The following is a 23,422-nucleotide window of genomic DNA, read 5'->3' on the forward strand; positions in this document are numbered from 1 at the left end:
ACATGAATAATGGGCAATATAACTTTCATGCTGTCTACTCAACAACATATACCTCTGTTAAAATTTTTTTTAAATTGTGACGAGGTCATCATGTATTAGTGAAAGTGAAAAGTGAAAGTGAAGTCACTCAGTCGTGTCTGACCCATAGCGACCCCACGGACTGCAGCCTACCAGGCTCCTCCATCCATGGGATTTTCTAGGCAAGAGTACTGGAGTGGCTTGCCATTACCCACTCCAGTGTTCTTGCCTGGAGAATCCCAGGGACGGGGGAGCCTGGTGGGCTGCCGTCTGTGGGGTCACACAGAGTCGGACACGACTGAAGTGACTTAGCAGCAGCAGCAGCAGCATCATGTATTATGCAGAGGCAGAACTACAACGGGTTCAAGGAATGTTTCACATTAAGTTAGAAGCTGCTCAGGGAGCTGTAAAAGGCCTCCTTTCTTTCCATTGTCTGTATAATTCATTTCAGACCCTCTCTGCTTTGCTCAGGTGAGGACTTATTCGCTATATCACTAAGATACACATTTCTGACATCAAAGTATGATTCTTATCTTGTTAACCAAGATTCCATCTGTTGCCATTTGAAGAGAAGTTATTTGCAATGTTGTTTTGACATTTTTACTGTTTAGTTGTGGCCTGAGGAATGTGGGATCTAGTTCCCTGACCTGGCATTGGGAGCATGGAGTTTTAGCCACTGGACCACCAGAGAAGTCCCATGTCATTTTAAATTTCTGGTAGATTTACCCAAAGGAGCAAATGAGAAGACTCCATTTTTATGAGAAGTCTCAGCCAGAAATAGCTGATCATGTGGAACCAGAAACTCCAAATCAATAGGAAGTGCCCTCTACATTCATAAGAAGGAACAAGGCACTCAGGAGAGCCAGCCTCAGTTACAGGTTAAAGTTGACCAACATTCTGGGAACTGAGCAAATGGAGAATAGGAGCAGAAGAGCCCTGTGCTGCTGACTGCCCAAAGGTCAGCCGACAGCTCTTCTCATCTTATGTTTCACTCCTTCGAAAGATGTCGAGAAAATGTTCTTTTAATGCACCAGACAGATACAGAGGTAGAAAGGAATATGTGGGCAGAACAATGAAGGAAATATTACTTTCACCACCCTTAATGGCAGAAAGTGAAGAAGACTAAAGAGCCTCTGGATGAAAGTGAAAGAGGAGAATGAAAAAGTTGGCTTAAAGTTCAACATTCAGAAAACTAAGATCACGACATCTGGTCCCATCACTTCATGGCAAATAGATAGGGAAACAGTGGAAACAGTGGCTGACTTTATTTTTTGGGGCTCCAAAATCACTGCAGATGGTGATTGCAGCCATGAAATTAAAAGACACTTACTCCTTGGAAGGAAAGTTATGACCAACCTAGCACCATGTTCGGAGAAGGCAATGGCACCCTACTCCAGTACTCTTGCCTAGAAAATCCCATGGACGGAGGAGCCTGGTAGGCTGCAGTCCATGGGGTCACGAAGAGTCAGACATGACTGAGCGACTTCACTTTCCCTTTTCACTTTCATGCACTGGAGAAGGAAATGGCAACCCACTCCAGTGTTCTAGCCTGGAGAATCCCAGGGACGGCGGAGCCTGGTGGCGACTTAGCAGCAACAGCAGCAGCAGCATATTAAAAAGCAGACGTTACTTTGTCAACAAAGGTCCATCTAGTCAAGGCTATGGTTTTTCCAGTAGTCATGTATGGATGTGAGTGTTGGACTATAAAGAAGGCTGAATGCCAAAGAATTTTGAACTATGGTGTTAGAGAAGACTCTTGAGAGTCCCTTGGAGAGCAAGGAGATCCAACCAGCCATCCAATGGACTGAACTGAACTGATTACTTTCTTCAACACACACTTCTATGTCAGGTGCCTACAACTTCCAAATGAGCAATAGAAAATGAACCCTAGGATTCCATAAAGTCTCTGAGATATAATAATGTGAACAGCCGCCAGTGAAGGAGTTAAGTGGTAAAACCAGCTCCATGTATGTCTCCTTGAAGTTCAGCAAGCAGCAGACTGCACTTAAGCACAGCAATCAACTGTGAGAGGCTAAATCCCCTTACAGTAAGAAAAGAAATAGCCTCAGCTTCAAGGCAGCAGATAACAGTGCAGGAAAGAAGGTCAAAACAGGTGCTGAGAAATTCTGGAGATAGAGTGCAAGCTTGGTTTCCATTTGGGAGATTTTTAACTATCTTAGTCAATTATGAGTGACAATGTTTAATTGTTCCTGTTACTGAAATTTCCACTGCTTGGAATAAACATACACACACAGACACACACATGCACACACACACACACCCCAGGCCTGGAATATTTCAAGGTTGCAGAGAAATATGGATTCCTGATGCTTTGGGTGTGATGTGATTTGCTAACTGCAGATTGCTTACAAAACATGTCTGCATGATGGTGAGTCTACCAGGTAGATTCTAATTTAAAGTTTCAGATATATATTGCAGCATAGAGTTTACACATGATGATCACATATGTTATACTGCTAGTTTCATTACTCAATTATTTATTTCATTGATTTGACTCATGTCTTTGCATGAAAACATACATTAGTAAATATGAAGTATGGCTGTCCAGAATTTAGACAAATGTCCCTTCATTTACAACTAAACTAAAAATGGGCTGTTTGCTTCTTAGATGTGCACACAGCTTCTCCACCTGGAGTCTATAGTTTTGAGGACACGTACTATATTCTGGGCTTCCCTTGTGGCTCAGCTGGTAAAGAATCCGCCTGCAATGTGGGAGATATGGGTTTGATGCCTGTGTTGGAAAGATCCCCTGGAGAAAGGAAAGGCTACCCACTCCAATTTCCTGGCCTGTAGAATTCCATGGACTACAGTCCATGGGGTCACAAAAAGTCAGACACGGCTGAGTGACTTTTACTTTCACTGTATTCTATCTTATTGTGCATACAATAAAAGTAGTTGATTGTCTAATATGAACAGCAGCTTTCAGTAATAACCTATGCATTGATTAGATTGTTTCCTAAGGGACCAACAAAAATACTTGTGCAAATCATGCATGCTTTGTATGAAATTAGTACTCTGTAGACTTGTTTATTTCTTCACAAGTCTGTTTTTTAGAAAACAATGATCGGTTCAGTTCAGTCGTTCAGTTGTGTCCAACTCTTTGTGACTCCATGGACTGCAGCAAACCAGGTCTCCCTGTCCATCACCAACTCCCAGAGTTTACTCAAACTCATGTCCATTGAGTCAGTGATGCCATCCAACCATCTCATCCTCCGTCGTCCCCTTCTCCTCCTGCCTTCAATCTTCCCAGCATCAGGGCCTTTTCAAATGAGTCAGTTCTTCCAATGAGGTAGCCAAACTACTGGAGCTTCAGCTTCAGCATCAGTCCTTCCAATGAATATTCAGGACTGATTTCCTTTAGGATGCACTGGTTAGATCTCCATGCTGTCCAACGGACTCTCAAGAGTCTTCTCCAACACCACAGTTCAAAAGCATCAATTCTTCAGCGCTCAGCTTTCTTCACAGTCCAACTCTCATATCCATACATGACTACTGGAGAAACCATAGCTTTGACTAGATGGATCTTTGTTGGCAAAGGTATGTCTCTGCTTTTTAATATGCTGTCTAGATGGGTCATAGCTTTTCTCCCAAGGAGCAAGTGTCTTTTAATTTCATGACTGCAGTCACCATCTGCAGTGATTTTGGAGCCCCCAAAAATAAAGTATGTCACTGTTTCCATTGTTTCCCCATCTATTTGCCATGAAGTGATGGGACTGGATGCCATGATCTTAGTTTTCGGAATGTTGAGCTTTAAGCCAACTTTTTCACTCTCCTCTTTCACTTTCATCAAGAGGCTCTTTAGTTATTCTTCACTTTCTGTCATAAGGGTGGTATCATCTGCATATCTGAGGTTACTGATATTTCTCCTGGCCATTTTGATTCCACCTTGGACTTCATCCAGCCCGGCATTGCACATGATATACTCTGTATATAAGTTAAATGAGCAGGGTGACAATATACAGCCTTGACGTACTCCTTTCCCAATTTGGAACCAGTCTGTTGTTCTACATCCAGTTCTAACTGTTGCTTCCTGACCTGCATACAGATTTCTCAGAAGGCAGGCCAGGTGGTCTGGTATTCCCATCTCTTGAAGAATTTTTCACAGTTTGCTGTGATCCACACACTGAAAGGCTTTGGCATAGTCCATAAAGCAGAAGTACATATTTTTCTGGAACACTCTTGCTTTTCGATGAAACAACAACGGATGTTGGCAATTTGATCTCTGGTTCCTCTGCCTTTTCTAAATCAAGCTTGAACATCTGGAACTTTATAATTCCCATACTGTTGAAGCCTTACTTGGAGAATTTTGAGCATTACTTTGCTAGTGTGAGATGAGTGAAATTGTGCAGTAGTTTGAGCATTCTTTGGCATTCCCTTCTTTGGGATTGGAATGAAAACTGACCTTTTCCAGTCCTGTGGCCATTGCTGAGTACTCCACTTCAATACGCCCTACCTGGTCAATGCTACTTCATTCACTCAAGGTGGAGTAATGAGTTGTATCACTCACTCAGTCATGTCCGACTCTTTACGACCCTTTGGACTGTAGCCTGCCAGGGATTTCCCACGCAAGAATACTAGAGTGGATTGCCATTTCCTCCTTCAGGGGATTCTTCTGACCCATGCACTGAACCCGTGTCTCCTGAACTGCAGCATTCTTGACCTACTGAGCCATTGAAGGAGTAATGAAACTGGGGTTCAAACACTGATTATCTTTACATAGGAAGGAAAGAAGTGCCATAACCTCAGTTTGTACCATTGACCTTGGTTGGCTTGACAATCACGGTTCAAACAGTTTAAAGGAAGTTATATACTTATAGGGGGAATCACAAAGCTAACCCCACATAAAATATGCCCAGACATGTATACAACACAGACAATGGGTTAAACAATCACTCTGCCATCTGGAAAGCATCTTTGATTTAATCACTAAATAATAAGAGAAGGAAGGGGTAGCCCTAATGACACCACCACCTGCCTTTAAGTACTTCTTATTGTACCTGGCTTGATTCATGCCTTCATCTATGGGGAAGGCTAAATTTGACAGCATCCGTTTTCTTCTCTGAATTTACATTAAAGAAGGTAAATGGTCTGGATCAAGTTTGTTACGGCTGCCTGAATCACCCTCAGTGAAGGCAATTTCTGATTTATGAGTTTAGATATAATTATGTAACCTCTGGCCACCTTTTTTTTTTAATTGCCCAAATTCTGGACTCCTGCTAATCATTATATCCTAATCAGAGGTCAAGAGGGAGGAAGGGCTTATAGATGAAGGTTTGGTGGTGACATAAAAGAGAACTACTCATTCAACACTTTAATAGATTTTTATCACCTAAGTGATCCCGTTACTCATTACCACAGATAATCACAACCAGGTTTGCCCAGTGCTTCTAAGCCACCAAGCCCATCACCTAACTGAAATTTTATTATACAAATAAAATCAAGCCTCTGAATCACTCATTCTGACACCTGAACTCTACTTCACACATGTACCTTCTAACTTCATTATTCATTTTTTCCCTTTAATGCCTCAAGTCATTTCTGAACATGAGCCTCAGAATCTCTAGACTACTGTTCAGATTCTCCCATGGATACAGGATAATCAAAAATACTATGAAAATACCTCATTCAACTCAGCCCAGGCCTCAATATCTCATACGTCTGTGCTCTAGGTTCATAAGAGAGTATTAGAAAGATCCAACACATGTATACTTAATGTCCCCATGAAATTAAGATACAATGTTTGAGAACACTAAGCAGTGAAGTTCTGCCTATTTTACTTGTTTTCACACAGACATGGACCAAACATTCCTAATTCATGTAGTGTGAAGTTGCTTAACTTCATAGACCTAAGTGAAATAGCAGACGCAATAATACTTTTATGAATTAATCATAATTTGCACTATCTTGGACCATTGTCTATCATATCCTTCAATGCCATCTCTGGAGGGGTCTATGAAATGCATTCCACTATGAGTTTACTGCCAAAAATAATGTTTCTAAAGAGTAGTAGCCTTAGTCTCTGAGGTAATAATTACATGTCCTCTTGCGTTTTCCTTTTAATCATGTCTGCCATGAATCTTAGAGCTAAATTAAATGCCCACTCTCAGAAAGCATGCTTCCCTTTCGTGATATTCATTTTCTGTTTTTATTTTAATAGTCTTATTGTAAAACTGCCTTTTATTGTAAGTCACATCACATCCTTTGAAAAGATAGACTATTACATTATTTTAAAAAATAAACTCACCCCATGAACAATACTCAAAGTATGTCTACAGTACACCTCAGATATCATCATGTACTAAAAGGACTTGTTGACTATAAAAGTTTTAAATTCAATACAATTATCTGAATTACAGAACTTATTTACGTGAGCATTTAGATACTGACCATGTCCCAGGTTGGTACAATGCAGTTCATGGGGTCACAAAGAGTCGGACACGACTTAGCGACTGAACACAGCAACAAATGTCTCAGGGTGGTGTGCTATAGACACGTTTTGTAGTAGTGAGGATTTTACAAAGACTTAGAGAACAGTAACAGGACTGTTTAAATACGCCTAAGTAGAGACATCTTACAAACCAAAGTTTAAAATGGGAAAGGCCATCAGCAGTGGTTTAGTGGGTCTACTTAAATTATTCTATAATTATCTTCTCTGTTACATATGCTTTCTCCCCCGTCTTTTGCTGATTAACATTAGTTGTCTGGCTGTAACTGGCCTTGAACTTTCAGTGTCAAAGAAGCTTACCAAGAAAACTGATTATGTTGAGGGAAAAAAATCTTCACAGAAGTAGTATGTAAAACAAACCGCTATTTGTTTTACAAATAATTATCTTCTTTTTCAGCCTAGGATGTAGCATCCACTCTTGTGCAACTCAAATCTGTATGGGATTGTCATCTGATTTACAGCAGATGGCCTGGCATCATAGGAAAATAATTTACTGTGCCGATGCCTCATTCCTGTAAATCAATAGCTTGAATACAGAGACATCTCAATTAGATGGTACAAGGGTAGCACGATCTGCACCCTCCTTTCTTATATCATTAAAATGGCAAGTATTACAAAGCGGTACTTGTTTCAAAGTTGCTTCAGGGGGTGGGGGAGGAGCTATTATTTCAAGGTGGGAGACATAAAGTGAGCGTTGCCATCAAACACAATGAAAAATTGAGCACAAGGTTGTATAAGTAATAGCCTGTGAGGGGTGGGACATGCATTTGTTAAAGTATTGATTGGTGCATTTCTACAGCACCTGTATTATCATGGGCTCCAAGAGTTGAACAGGGTGTTAAATTATGACTCTGAACACAGAGGAGTCATCCATCCTTTCTACCCTATTCCTCCAAGATGCCTTTAAACCAAAATCTCACACATTCATGGTACGAGCCACTATGAGATAAATCATCTAAAGGCTCAATTCTGCTCTCTTCCTGCAACACAGATAAAACTGTTACCAATATAAAAGCCTTATGATGAGGAAGCAAAATTATCCATCACCAATTTTATCCAAATCCCAATGGTAAATCCAAGGCAAGACAGAGCTTGCTGTAGAAAATCTTAGGGCAACTTTTAGGGATCTAAGATAGCTGAGACAGAATCTGAGACAGAATCTCTGAGGGAGAAAAGAGTTAAAAATTATTTTCCTGGTTTTTGCAAAGTGAAGTAAAACACAAAAACGAAAGCAAAGTCCCTCACAGGGTGCCTAGATCTCATTCTAGGACTGTAATTGCACAAGCTTCTGTTTCTTCTGTGAAACTGAAGAGATTTTAAATAAATCTCTTTACCTTTACCTGGCCTCATATTAACCATGTTTGAAAGTTGAAAGACTTTTACTGTGCTGACATTAAATCAAAGAGTTACCTTTTCCAAATTGTTTCAAATTCAAGTTATGATTTTTAAAGCAAAAAACACTGATTATAATTTTAACAGATTCTAAATATTACTCTAAATAAGGAGTAAGAGTTTACTGGAAGATTCACACTCTCTCTACCTGAAAATAGGACTACAAGCCCAATAAAACTGCATCCTCCTGGCGGACCTTTTCCAGATCACACCTGCAGGCCTCACAGCCCACTCACCTTACTTTGGAAAGATACTTTGAAAAGCCGTTAAGGAAGAAAAGATAACTAAGTTGAACAAATTCAAGTCTGAGGTACAGATGGAAAGTTCCAGAGGACTGGCCCAAATGCAATTGGCTGGGTTGGCTACAAGTTGAACTGTTAGTCATTAGCTTCTCAAATGTAACACGAGCTTGCACAGTGGGAATTCAAGCACAGGTGTAACTGGTACGGGTAGCAGTGCACCTCAGGAAGCAAGATGCTCAGGATGAAACAGTACCTGGAGAACTGCTGCTGCAGGCCGCGCATCTGAATTCTGTTGCGCTCAGACTCCAGTGTCACCTCCTGCAAGCGCTTCTCACTCTGAAGACGCAAGTGTCTCTCCTCTTCCAATTCATGTATCAGCTTCTCATGCTGGAAAAGGCACACAGGAGTTGGCTTTTAAGAAGGTGTTTCTTAAATATTACTAAAAAATAATTAGTGGTCACTTTTGGTTGCAAAATGCTACCTTGGACTTTATATATTAATTAATTTTATCCTCATTACAACCTCATGAAGTAGGTTCTAGTATTAATCTCTTGTTATCTAGGAAACCAAGGATCCAGGACATCAAAGTAATTTGTTGTAGAAACAAACAAGGTAATAAGTATTCAATCCTGGCTGATTTGACTCTAATGCCTGAATGATTTCCACCAAACCAGGTGGCTTACTAGGCAGAGATGAAGACCAATGACTCAATAATGCCATACTAGCAAATGCATACCATCTTGAGTAATAACGAGTAAGTTCTTTGGTGACTGCTGAGAATGATTTCATCTCCTCAATCTCCGGTAATACTTTAAAGGGAACATTTCTGTATTATATACAGACATTCCAACTTAATTATACCATGGAGCTGATGAGGATAAGGTTAAAGAACTATTTTGTATTTGCCCAATTAGATTTTCACAGATGGAAACTGGTTAAATCACAAACCAGTGATTACAATTTATAAATTACAAATAAAGTGGTTTATTTGTAATCCTAGAAAATGACCTCCTCACAAATGGACATCAGGTGTTAAAAAGAGGGACTGGATGACCCAGGATAAATGGTTCAGCAAAATCCCACTTCAGGAACAGGTAAAAAGCACACATGCTCAGATCCTGACATTATAGACTCAGCTAAAACTACCAACATTTTTTTGTTTTTGTTTTGCTGTTGTTGCTGCCTTTTCTTAAATCATGTCATGCTATTATGGTTATGGATATTACTAAATTAAGCACTTTGTGTATAGAATATATAATCAACAATGAAAATCAAAGACAATCAGGGTCCAACATTCTTCAAGGGAAAGAATGGAAGCAGAGACTTAAATCTCTAAATAAATCAAACACTATGACTCTTGTACATAGAATTAACTAGATGAAACTTGATCCACTGTATCATTCATGGAAAAAAAAAATTCTTCTGAGGGCCATGAATGAAACAGTCCATTTCTGGAAAAAAATCAAGGTCCTCGAAAAATACTTCACACTCTGTGCCTTGGCAACTTTGACTATATTCTCTCTGCTTCATAAAAAGCCTGCTCTATTGGGTTGGGAGCGGCAGCTGCGTGGTGCTGGAGAGACTTTGAGGAGAATCCCCATGCCCAAGGGCAAAGGAGAAGCCCCAGTAAGATGGTAAGACCAGGCAAATCGCATTTAGAATCAAACTACATACACGCCAAAGAGGCTCACAGGGCACAAACAAACGATGTATGTACCAGGGCCCAGAGACCCCACAGAGACCAAGACCAAGACAGAACTGTGTTTGAGTGTCTCCTGTGGAGGTAGGGGTCAGCAGCAGACTGCCGCAGGGGCAGGGGCTCTGGGTGTAGTAGACCAGAGTGTGGCATAAGCCATCTTGGAGGATGTTGCCATTAACCCCACCATAAAGCCGCCAGAACTTAAACAGAACTGGGGAAACAGATGCTTGGAGGTCACAAACAGAACCTTGTGAGTGCTATGACCCAGGAGAAAGGAGCAGTGACCACACAAGAGACTGACCTAGACTCACCCGTGAGTGTCCAGGAGTCTCCAGTGCAGGTATGAGTCGGTGGTGGCCTGCTGCAGGGCTGGGGGCACTAGTGTAGAAGTGCATGCGTGGGCCTTTTGAAGGAGGTCCCCATTATCTTCATTACCTCCACCATAGTTTCAGCTCAGTTTAGTTACTCATTTGTCCCCGACTCTTTGTGACAGCATGGACTACAGGAAGCCAGGCCTCCCTGTCCATCACCAACTCCCAGAGTTTACTTAGATTCATGTCCATTGAGTCGGTGATGCGATCCAACTATCTCATCCTCTGCCATATCCTTCTCCTCCTGCCCTCAATCTTTCCCAGCATCAGTGTCTTTTCAAATGAGTCAGTTCTTCCAGTGAGGTAAGCCAAAACTATTGGAGTTTTGGCTTGAGCATCATTCCTTCCAATGAATATTCAGGGCTGATTTCCTTTAGGATGGACTGGTTGGATCTCCTTGCAGTCCAAGGGACTCTCAAGAGTCTTCTCCTACACCACAGCTCAAAAGACTCAATTCTTTGGTGCTCAGCTTTCCTAAAAGTCCAACTCTCACATCCATACATGACTACTAGAAAAACCATAGCTTTGACTAGATGGACCTTTGTTGGCAAAGAAATGTCTCTGCTTTTTAATAAGCTATCTAGATGGTCCCGTACTTCCCTGGTGGCTCAGATGGTAAAAGCATCTGTCTACAATGCGGGAGACCCAAGATCAATCCCTGGGTTGGAAAGATCCCCTGGAGAAGGAAATGGCAGCCCATTCCAGTATTCTTGCCTGGAAAATCCCACGGACAGAGGAGCCTGGCAGGCTGCAGTCCATGGGGTCGCAAAGAGTCAGACATGACTAAGCGACTTTACTTTCTAGGTGGCCCCAGGTAAATAACAGGGAGGGAACACAGCCCAACCCATCTGCACAAAATTGGATTAAAGTTTTACTGAGTATGGCCCCGCCCATCAGAACAAGACCCAGTTTCCCCCTCGGTCAGTCTCTCCCATCAGGAAGCTCCCGGAAGCCTCTTATCCTTCCCCATCAGAGGGCAGACAGAATGAAAACCACAATCACAGAAAACTAGCCAATCTGATCACATGGACCACAGCCTTGTCTAACTCTGAAACTATGAGCCATGCCCTGTAGGGTCACCCAAGATGAATAAATCATGGTGGAGAGTTCTGACAAAACGTGGTCCACTGGAGAAGAGAATGGCAAACCACTTCAGTGTTCTTGCCTTGAGAATCCCATGAACAATATGAAAAGGCAAGAAGATATGACAATGAAAGATGAATTCCCCAGGTCGGTAGGTGCCCAATATGCTACTGGAGATCAGTGGAGAAATAACTCCAGTCTAAAGAATGAAGAGACGGAACCAAAAAAAAAAAAAAACAATACCCATTTGTGGATGTCACTAGTGATGGAAGTAAAGTCCGATGCTGTAAAGAGCAATATTGCATAGGAACCTGGAATGTTAGGTCCATGAATCAAGAAAATTGGAAGTGATCAAATAGGAGATAGCAAGAGTGTATATCGACATTTTATGAATCAGTGAACTAAAATGGACTGGAATGTGTAAATTTAACTCAGATGACCATTAACCACTGTGGGCAAGAATCCCTTAGAAGAAATGGAGTAGCCCTCACAGTGAACAAAAGAGTTTGAAATGAAGTACTTGGATGCAATCTCAAAAAAGACAGAATGATCTCTGTTCATTTCCAATGCAAACCATTCAATATTACGGTAATCCAAGTCTATGTCCCGACCAGTAACACTGAAGAAGCTGAAGTTGAATGGTTCTTTGAAGACGTATAAGACCTTCTAGAATTAACACCCAAAAAAGATGTCATTTTCATTATAGAGGACTGGAATGTAAAAATAAGAATTCAAGAAATACCTGGCAAATTTGGCCTTGGAGTACAGAATGAAGCAGGGCAAAGGCTAATAGAGTTTTGCTAAGAAAACGCAGTGGTCATAGCAAACACCCTCTTCCAGCAACAAAACAGAAGACTCTACACATGGAAATCACCAGATGGTCAATACTGAAATCAGATTGATTATATTCTTTGAAACCAAAGATGGAGAAGCTCTATATAGTCAGTGAAAACAAGACCAGGAGCTGACTGTGGCTCAGATCATGAACTCCTTATTGCCAAATTCAGACTTATATTGAAGAAACTAGAGAAAACCACTAGACCATACACATATGGACCTGAATCAAATCCCTTATGATTATGCAGTGGAACTGAGAAATAGATTTAAGGCATTAGATCTGATAGACAGAGTGCCTGATGAACTATGGATGGAGGTTTGTGACACTGTACAGGAGACAGGGATCAAGACTATCCCCAAGCAAAAGAAATGCAAAAAGGAAAAATGGTTGTCTGAGGAGGCTTTATAAATAGCTGTGCAAAGAAGAGAAGCAAAGAGCAAATGAGAAAAGAAAAAATAAACACACTTGAACGCAGAGCTCCAAGGAGTAGCAAGGAGAGATAAGAAAGCCTTCAGTGATCAGTGCAAAGAAATAGACAAAAACAATAGAATGGGAAAGACTAGAGATCTCTTCAAGAAAATTAGAGATACCAACAGAACATTTCATGTAAAGATGGGCACAATAAACAACAGAATTGATATGCATGTAACAGAAGCAGAATATAGTAAGAAGAGTTGGCAAGAATACACAGAAGAACTATACAAAAAAGATCTTCACAACCTAGATAATCACGATGATGTGATCACTCACCTAGAGCCTGACAACCTGAAAAGCGAAGTCAAGTGGGCCTTAGGAAGCATCACTACAAACAAAGCTAGTGGAGGTGATGGAATTCCCACTGAGCTATTTCAAATCCTAAAAGATGATGATGACATTACTTTGCCAACAAAGGTCCGTCTAGTCAAGGCTATAGTTTTACCCATGGTCATGTATGGATGTGAGAGTTGGACTGTGAAGAAAGCTGACTGCCGAAGAATTGATGCTTTTGAACTGTGGTGCTGGAGAAGACTCTTGAGAGTCCCTTGGACTGCAGGGAGATCCAACCAGTCCATTCTAAAGGAGATCAGTCCTGGGTGTTCATTGGAAGGACTGATGCTAAAGCTGAAACTGCAATACTTTGGCCACCTCATGTGCTGAGTTGACTCACTGGAAAAGACTCTGATACTAGGAGGGATTGGGGGTGGGAGGAGACGGGGACGACAGAGAATGAGATGGCTGGATGGCATCACCGACTCGATGGACATGAGTTTGAGTGAACTCCGGGAGTTGGTGATGGACAGGGAGGCCTGGCGTGCTGTGATTCATGGGGTTGCAAAGAGTCGGACATGACTGAGCGACTGAACTGAACTGAAAAGATGATGCTGTGAAAGTACTGCACTCAATATGCCAGCAAATATGGAAAACTCAGCTGTGGTCACAGGACTGGAAGAGGTCAGTCTTCATTCCAATCCCATAGAAGGGCAAAGTCAAAGAATGCTGAAACTACCACACAATTGCACTCATCTCACATGCTAGAAGAGTAATGGTCAAAATTCTCCAAGCCAGGCTTCAACAGTATGTGAATCATGAAATTCCAGATGTTCAAGCTGGATTTAAAAAAGGCAGAGGAACGAGAGATCAAATTGCCGACATCTGCTGGATCATCGAAAAAGCAAGAGAGTTCCAGAAAAACATCTATTTCTGCTTTATTGACTATGCCAAATCGTTTGACTGAGTGGATCACAACAAACTGGAAAACTGTTAAAGAGATGGGAAAACCAGACCACCTGATTTGCCTCCTGAGAAATTTGTATGCAGGTCAGGAAGCAACAGTTAGAAATGGACATGGGAAAACAGACTGGTTCCAAATTGGGAAAGGAGTATGTCAAGACTGTATATTGTCACCCTGCTTATTTAACTTATATGCAGAGTACATCATGAGAAACGCTGGGCTGCATGAAGCACAAGCTGGAATCAAGACTACTGGGAGAAATATCAGTAATCTCAGATATACAGATGACACCACACTTATGGCAGAAAGTGAAGAACTAAAGAGCCTCTTGATGAAAGTGAAAGAGGAGAGTGAAAAAGTTGGCTTAAAACTCAACACTCAGAAAACTAAGATCATGGCATCATGTCTCATCATTTCATGGCAAATAGACTGTGAAACCATGGAAAAAGTGAGAGACCTTATTTTGGGGGGCTCCAAAATCACTGCAGATGGTGACTGCAACCTTAAATTAAAAGACACTTGATCCTTGGAAGAAAAGCTATGACCCACCTAGACAGCGTATTAAAAAGCAGAGACATTCCTTTGCCAACAAAGGTCCATCTAGTCAAAGCTATGGTTTTTCCAGTAGTCATGTATAGATGTGAGAGTTGGACTTTTTGGAAAGCTGAGTGGCAAAGAATTTATTCTTTTGAACTGTGGTGTTGGAGAAGACTCTTGAGAGTCCCTTGGACTGCAAGGAGATCCAACCAGTCCATCCTAAAGGAAATCAGCCCTGAATATTCATTGGAAGGACTGATGTTGAAGCTGCAACTCCAATACTTTGGCCATCTGATTCAATGAACTGGCTCATCTATAAAAACCTGATGCTGGGAAAGATTGAAGGTGGGAGTAGAAGGGTACTACAACAGAGTATGAGATGGTTGGATGGCATCACCAACTCAATGGACATGAGTTTTAGTAAACTCTGGGATTTGGTGATGGACAGGGAGGCCTGGCGTGCTGCAGTCCATGGTGTTGCAAAGAGTCAGACAAGACTGAGCAACTGAACTGAACTGAATTGGGTCAGGAAGATCCCCTTGAGAAAATGGCAACCCATTCCAGTATTCTTTTCCGGTAAATCTCAATGACAGAGGAGCCTGGCAGGCTACCATGCAGTAAGTCAGACATGATTTAATGACCAAACAAAAACAACAAAGGGGCTTCCCATGTGGCTCAGTGGTGAAGAATCCATCTGCAGTGCAGGAGACACTGGAGACGTTGGTTTGATCTCTGTATCTGGAAGCTTCTCTGGAGGAAGGCATGGAAACCCACTTCAGAACTTTTTTCTGGGGAATCCCATTGACAGAGGAAAGTGACAGGGTAAAGTCCATAGTGTCTCAAAGAGTCAAACAGGACTGTAGCAAATGAGTGCACACACAACAACAACATAAATTTAAAGCCTAGGGTTCCTTCCAGACTCAGCTTTATATATTTTGGATATCAATCCTTTTCCAGATAGATGGTTTGCAAATAGTTTCTCCCATTTGATTGCTATTTCATTTTGTTGATGGCTTTTTTTTTTTTTACTGTGCAGAAACTCTTTAGTTTGATGTAGTCCCACTTATGTGTCGCTGCTTTTGGTAACAGATTCAAAAGACCATCACCAAGACCAATGTCAAGGAGTTTTCCACTTTGAGGAATTCTGTGGTTTCAGGATTTACATTCCATTAAACCTTTAATAGTTTTTGAGTTAATTTTTTTGTGTGTTATAAAACAGTAGTCTAGTTTCATTCTTTTGCATGTGAATATTCATTTTCCCCAAAACCATTTATTAAAAAGGTTCTCTCCCCATTTTGGTCTCAGCTTGTCATAAATTTATTGACCATGTTGTAGTTGTTCAGTTGCTCAGCTGTGTCCGACTCTTTGCGACCCCATGGACTACAGCACACCAGTCTTTCTTCTCCTTCACCATCTCCCGAAGCTTGCTAAAACTCATGTCCATTGAATCGGTGATGCCATCCAACTGTCTCATCCCTCTACTGTCCCCTTCTCCTCCTGTCGTCAATCTTTCCCAGAATCTGGGTGTTTTCTAGTGAGTGGGCTCTTCACATCAGGTGGTCAAATTACTGGAGTTTCAGCTTCAGCATCAGTCCTTCCAATGAATATTCAGGATTGATTTCCTTTAGGATTGATTGTTTTGATCTCCTTGCTGTACGAGGGACTCTCAAAAGTCTTCTCCAACACCACAGCTCAAAAGCATCAATTCTTTGGTGCTCAGCTTTCCTTATGGTCCAACTCTCACATCCATACATGGCTACTGGAAAAACCATAACTTTGACTCTACGACCTTTATCAGCAAAGTAATGTCTCTGCTTTTTATTGACCATGTATGTGTGGCTATATTTCTGGGCTCTCTATTCAACTCCATTAATCTATGTATCTATGTTTATGCCAATACTATACTATTTTAATTACTATAGCTTTGCAATATAATTTTAGCATGATGCCTCCAGCTTTAATCTTCTTTCTCCAGATTGCTTTAGCTATTCAGAACCTTTACAGTTTCATACAAATTTTAGGATTGCTTGTTCTATTTCTGTGAAAAATGTCACTGGAATTTTAATAGGGATTGCATTGAATCTGTAGACTGCTTTTGGTATTATAGACATTTTAATATTAATTCTTCCAATCCATGAGAATTGGTATATTTTCCATTTACTTGTGTCTTTAGTTAGATTCATTAGCGTCTTATAGTTTTCAACATATATGCCTTTCAACTCCTAGATTAAATTATTCCCCAGGTATTTTACTATTTTTGATGTAATTGTAAATGGGATTATTTCCTTAATTTCTATTTCTGATAGTCTATTGTTAGTGCAGAAGAATGCACCGGAATTCTGTATATTGATTTTTATCCTGAAACTTTACTGAATTTATTACTTTTAACAGCTTTTTTTTTTTGGTAGTTTTTGGAATTTTTGATATATAAAATGATGTCTTCTTCAAATAGTGAGAGTGATCTTCCTTTCCAATTTGGATGCCTTTTATTTCTCCTTCTTGATTAACTGTTCTGGCTGAAACTTTCAATAATATGCCAAATAAAATTGGCAAGAATGGACATCTTCACGCTACTCTGATATTAGAGGAGAAACTTTCAGCTTTTCACTGTTGAGTATTAATATTAGCTATTGTCACAGGCTTGTCACTTATGGCCTTTTATTATGCTGAGGCATGCTCTATCTACACCGTTGAGAGTATTTATTATAAATGCATGTTGAATTTTGTCAAATGGTTTTTCTATGGCTATTGAAATGATCATATGATTCTTATTCTTCAGCTTGAAAACATGGTGTATCATGTTTACTGATTTGTAGACGTGGAACTAAATTTGCACCTCTGGAATAAATCTCACTTGATCATGGTGTATGACCCTTTTAGTGCATTGTTGTATTCAGTTTACTAAGATTTTGTTGAGGATTTTTGCATCTATGTTCATCAAAGCTAAGGCCCTGTAATTTTCTTTTCTTTCTTTTCTTGCCTGGTTTTAGTATCATGGTAATACTGGTCTTTTAAAATGAATTTGGAAATGTTATCTCCTATTCTATTTTTTTTTTTTTTAAGTTTGAGAAGGATTGGTATTAATTCTTCCTCGAATGTTTGGCAGGATTCAGTCTTGAATTTTTGTTCTTTGGGAAGTTGTTGATTATTCATTCAATTTCCTCCTGGTAAGCACTCTATTTAGCTTTTCTGTTTCTTCATGATTCAATCTTGGAAGGCTGTATGTCTCTCAGTTCAGTTCAGTCGCTCAGTCGTGTCCGACTCTTTGATTTCTTCTAAACTGTCTAATTTGTTGACATATAATTCTTCACAGTCATCTGTCAATATACTTTGTACCTCTGTGGTGTGAATTGTAACATCTCCTCTTTCGTTTTTGGTTTTTATTTAATTGATTCCTCTTTTTTCTTGCTAAGTCTAGCTAAAGGTTTGTCAATCATTATTTTCAAAGAATCAGCTCTTAGTTCATTGATATTTTCCATTGTCTTTTTAGTCAACATTTTTTAGTTTAGAAACTTTTAGATATCATCTATCTCCACTCTGATCTTTGTTACATCTTTCCAGCTATGAACTTTAAGCGTAGTTGGTTTATCTTTTTTTAGTTCCTTAAGGTATAAAGTTAGGTTGTTTATTTGAGATATTTCTTTTTCTTTGAAGTAGACATGTTAGTCTGCTTGATGTTGTCTAATAAGTCCCTTAAGCTATCTTCCTTTTTTCAAATTCTTTTTTTCTTCTGATCTGCTTAGATGAATTCCTTTGCCCTGTCTTCAAGATCACTAATCCCTTCTTCTGCTTCATCTAGTCTGCTGATGAACTGATCTAGTGTATTTTTCATTTGTTACTTTGATCCTCAGCTCTCTGACTTCTGTTTGGTAATTTCTTATATTTTTCTATCTCTATTGATGTTCTTACTCTGTTCATCTAGTCTTCTCCCAAGTTTGGTTAGCATCTTTACGACCACTACTTTGAATCCTTTACTGGGTAAATTACTCATCTTCACTTCATTTAAGTTTTTTCTGAGGTCTTACCTTATTCTTTCACTTGGAACATATTTTTCTGTTTCCTTATTTTGCTTGACTCTTTATGATTGTTTCTGTGTATTAAGTGAAACACTTGCCTCTCCCCGCCTTGAAGGAGTGGCCTCCTTGCCCTATATCTTGTCTTTCTCATGAAACTTTGTAATTGGCCAGGTAGTCTGCTTTATTATTTTTTAATGGCTCCCAGGTGGTGGTGTGCCAAGAACTGTCAGTGTTATAAAGGGAAAGATCTCAATCAGCACCTAGTTTCAGGGTGCCTGGAAGCCAGACCCCTCAGGCAGTAGCTTTTGACATGTGCAAATGATTCAAGTTCCTTTGGGAATGCAATTTTAAACCCTGCTGGCTTCAGACCAGGTAATCTGGATGTCTCCTCTGGGCAACAGTTTCAATATTCAGGGCTCTAGATGAATGTATTTGGAAGTCAATGGGCCCCCAATCCAGTACTTGTGCCTGGAAATTCCCGTGGATGGAGGAGCCTAGTAGGCTGCAGTCCATGGGGTCGCTGAGGGTCGGACATGACTGAGCGACTTCACTTTCACTTTCATGCATTGGAGAAGGAAATGGCAACCCACTCCAGTGTTCTTGCCTGGAGAATCCCAGGGACGGGGGAGACTGGTGGGCTGCGGGAGACTGGTGGGCTGCCGTCTACGGGGTTGCACAGAGTCAGACATGACTGAAACGACTTAGCAGCAGCAGCAGCAGCAGTGTCTGTTCCCAAGACTACCGCCACAGCCTCTAGATGAGTGGTAAACCTGAAGCTGTCCCTCAGGCTGAGGCTCCAGGATAAGTAAATAGGCCTCTTTCACAGAAAGACCAAATAAATGTGTGTTTCACCCTAGTGTTTGTGCAGTGTCCTACGAAATGCCTTGGATTGTTACAGATCTGTGGGACTTCACAATGCAAGCCCCTCTGGCTACCAGAGCCAGGCAATCAAGAAGCATCCCCTATGCCCACAAAAACTGGGGCACCAGACACCAGTTAGCGCTATCTTCCAAGAGACACTGGCATTCTGGAGCACAGTACAGAGTTGAAGAGAGCATCTGCCCTCTAAGGTCTTTGAAAGATTTGCAGTCAGTCCTTCGATGTGTGTTTAATTAGAAGAATGCCCCTCACACTGCAGCTATCCTGATAAGTCTTTCACAGAAAGACTGAGTTCCTGGCTGGGTCTGTTGCCTCTTGCTGTGCCCTCAAGTGGAGTTATTTAAAAATGTTTTCTCCAGTGGTTATCATTCTGTGAGACCCACAAGTGTAAGCCCTGCTGACTTCTGGAGCCAGGTGGTATAGGGGTGTGCCTTTGTGGCTGCTGCAGAAATGAGGGTACCAGACAAGGGTACAAGCTCTTTTCTGGGAGATACCAGAAAGCTAGAGTGAGGGAGAGTGAGAGGATGAAGACTGTGTCCACCAGCCTTCATCCCGAGAGCCTTTCCCTGGGTCGCTAGGAGTGTTCCAGGCCAGGAGCTTCTGGACAAGGAAATGGGCCTCCTCAGAAAGACCAGGGGTGTTCCAATCTGCTATCTGTGAGCTGGGGGTGGCAGCCTGCTAAGAACTGTCTCTCTGATTGTTACACTCCCATGAACCCAGGAAAGCAAGTATCCTGGCTGTTACAGCCAGGTGCCCAAAGGCGGTCCTCTGGGTTGCTGCCAGAAAACTGTATACCAGACATAAAAATCCAGGGCACCAGCTGTGTGTGACAGCTCCCATCTTGAGACACTGGCATTGGGGAGCTGGCAGGGAGAGACCACATAGGTGCTATCTTCCAAGAAGAAAAGAAAAGAGAGGTTCCTGTAGGCTTTAGTGAGGCAGAGGAAGAGTAAAAGCATGCCACTGGCCAGTGCCTCCATTCCTGGTCAGAATTCAAATAGGCCCCTTCCCCTCTGGCAGGCACTTAAACACTTAAAGATCAGCAAACAAATCTTCACACACGTCTGGGTACTTTTCTAACTGCTGCCTCTGTGCTGTGCCGGGGGTGAATGAGTCCTTTAAGAGCAGTTTTCCAGTTCACTATAGCTCTTTACTTTGGCCACCTCATGCGACAAGTTGACTCACTGGAAAAGACTCTGATGCTGAGAAAGGTTGGGGGCGGGAGGAGAAGGGGACGACGGAGAATGAGATGGCTGGATGGCATCACCGACTCTGTGGACATGAGTTTGAGTGAACTCCAGGAGTTGGTGATGGACAGGGAGGCCTGGCGTGCTGTGATTCATGGGGTCGCGGAGAGTCGGACACGACTGAGCGACTGACCTGAACTGAACTGAACTGATAGCTCTTTGGGTCTCATGATCATGAGCCTCACTGGCTTTCAAAGCCTGGTGTTTTGAGGGCTCGTCTCTCAGGTGCAAGTCCTGAGTTGGAGTACCCAATGTGGGGTACAGACTTCCCATTCCTGAGGGAGAAGTTCAGGATTTATGAGTTCCCTCCCAGTTGTGGGTCACCACGCCAGGGTGTGGGGTTTAAGGCAAGGTCAGGTATCTGCTTCCACCCACCTCGATGGGGCCTTTTTCTCACTTGATATGATGAAAGGTTAAGCTAGTCTGGGAGTCTTTTTCAGAGTGAATTATTCCATATGTAGCCTAGTTTGGGGATGTCTGTGGGAGGAGCTGAGTTCAGCATCTTCCCACAATGCCATCTTAGATCACCTTTTAACACTTATTTTAAAAAGACAAATTTATCCCAGCACAATAGACAGACAGTCTGAGGATGACACTACTCTCTTAGACCCAATTTCATTCATGAGAAACATAAGTGAACACAGAAAACTTCACCTGAATGAACCTAGTTAGAAATATTCAATTCATACCTCAGCCCACCACGTGTGTTATGAGTCACCCCATCCATGTCTGATGGTAACACTTGCTCTCTGATCTCACATAGCCTTCTTTCGACTGCTTCACAGTAACTCACAAGCTGGAGCTCTTCCCATGATCACTCCCACAAGCAAACTACACGTCTTTTTCAAGGTCAAGTGCCATATTTATTGTGTTATTTCTGTATATCTTAGCCATTTAACACTGTAAAACTTAGCTGCCACTTTTATTAGATGCCTATTTTTTTAAAGTGTCACTTACAGTTTTTCAGTATTGTGTCCCTGGTTTCATTTTTCCTACAAGCCCTGTGCAATGATTTTTAGAAACAGATATGTCATATTACAGCAGAGCTATATATCATGGTGGAGATAAAGAACTCTGAATCAACAGGAGGATTCCAAAGCCCTTTCCTCTTTAAGTAAGTAAGTATTAGTCTCTCAGTTGTGTCCAGCTTTTGCGACCCATGAACTGTATGTAGCCCACTAGGCTACTCTGTCCATGGGATTCTCTAGGCAAGAATACGGGAGTGGGTTGCCACTTCCTTCTCCTTTCCTTCTTTGGGCACAAGAAAATAGTTGGACCTTCAACACAGAATCAAACATAAAAACCAAAAGAAAGTGTTTTACATATTTTTTTAAGTTTTTGTTTTGATGTGGACCATTTTTTAAAAAATCTTTATTGAATTTGTTACAATATTGTTTCTGTTTTAAGCTATGGTTTTTTGACCACAAGGTGCATGGGATCTTAGCTCTGGGACTGGGGATCAAACCCACCATCCCCTGCATTGGGAGGCAAAGTCTAAAACACTGGACTTCCAGGGAAGTTCCAAGAAAACTCTCTTAATTCCAAGTATTTTGATCACATCTTTATTTCATAGCCTTCAATAGTCTTAAATTTCCTCAGTCACTATCCTCTAACTAAACTTCCAGCAAGGGAGACTCCACCATTCCCCTGGGTAACTCATTTTATTTTTTTTAACTCCTATTTTGCTAATTTTCCTGAGTTGCTTAAATTGTTTTGAGTATCAAAAAAGCCTCCTAACTGTATGTTACCAGGAAATTGAGAAAAATCTATAGGTGCTGTCATTATTTCCTAATTTAATACAACTCTTCTTAGAAAAAGAGCTATACACACACGCTCATGGACATATCAATTCACTTAGACCACATATGTTTACTGAATAGGTACTATGTGCCAGACACTAGATGAGACAAGCAAAGAATCCAAAAGACACTATTCCTGGCTGCAGTAGACTTGGTCACTGGTGGACATGGCAGGTACTACACGAACTATCACACAGACAAATATATCAATATAAACTGATGGATAATTAAGGGTTTGCTGAAAGATGACAGCCAGAGGAACTGATTTTGTTCAGTGTGTTAGGGAAAGGCTTCTCTGAGGAATTAATATACAAACTGAGGTCTCTGTGATGACCAGAAGCTCCTTGGTAAAGAAAAGGGATCAGTTCTATAGGCAGAATGAGTAGGAAGGAGAAAGTCTTTAGTTACATGTGAAAAGAACAAAGAGAAGTTCAGTGTGCCTGGAGCCTGGTGAGCAAGGGGACAGAGTGACATATGATACAGGTGGAAGGAGCCAGGGGAACAAGAAGGTCATATTCAAATGTGAGATTATATCTAGAATACAACAGTAACTCTTTACCACATTTTAATCAGGTGAATGATAGGATCTAATAAAGATTTTGCAAAGATCACCTGAAAACTGTGTGGATAAAAAACTGAACTAAGAGGCTGAATAACAGAATGGGAAGGTATTTAAATAGAGAATGGCGAATGCTACCAGCTACTAGTTTACACTGTACCACTTGCTAGTCCAACAGGTTTGGACAGGGGATTTAACTTGAAATATAACTGTTTTAAGCTTGCTTCTTGTGCATATCTGGGAGACCAAAATCACCCAACCCAACTTCACAGTATCGCTGTGAGGAATGAATAAAATAATGTATAGAAAAGCACTGAAAAATCTTGAAATTCCCGTATAAAAATAAGATATGGCTAACAGGAACTATACAGCTTACATTATCTAATAGAGTTACTTTTGATAAATTCTATAGGCATTTTAGTCTTTAATGATCACTACATATTAAATAAATATCACAGTTACATATTTCTCTTAAAAGGCTCAAAAATGTGTTTTTTTTTAAAGCAGATCAAACATTAAAGGGAAGTACCTTTTAAATTATATTTTAATGTAAGAACCTAGAGAC

At 41.0% G+C, this 23,422-nt stretch overlaps 1 protein-coding gene across 7 annotated transcripts in view; it reads right to left on the bottom strand.

Annotated features, from left to right (window-relative positions):
* The window catches only part of NCKAP5 (NCK associated protein 5), a 1,221,671-nt gene that overhangs the window by 526,559 nt on the left and 671,690 nt on the right, over positions 1-23,422 (bottom strand). For all 7 annotated transcript variants that reach the window (XM_088828978.1, XM_088828971.1, XM_088828976.1 and 4 more), the window contains one exon: positions 8,372-8,505. In XM_088828978.1, coding sequence (XP_088685104.1) covers positions 8,372-8,505 — 134 coding nt within the window. The remainder of the gene's footprint in view (positions 1-8,371; positions 8,506-23,422) is intronic.

This window comes from Moschus berezovskii, chromosome 2 (genome assembly GCF_049115385.1).
Source record: "Moschus berezovskii isolate FMDL1 chromosome 2, NW_MosBer_1.0, whole genome shotgun sequence".
Classification (NCBI taxonomy): domain Eukaryota; kingdom Metazoa; phylum Chordata; class Mammalia; order Artiodactyla; family Moschidae; genus Moschus; species Moschus berezovskii.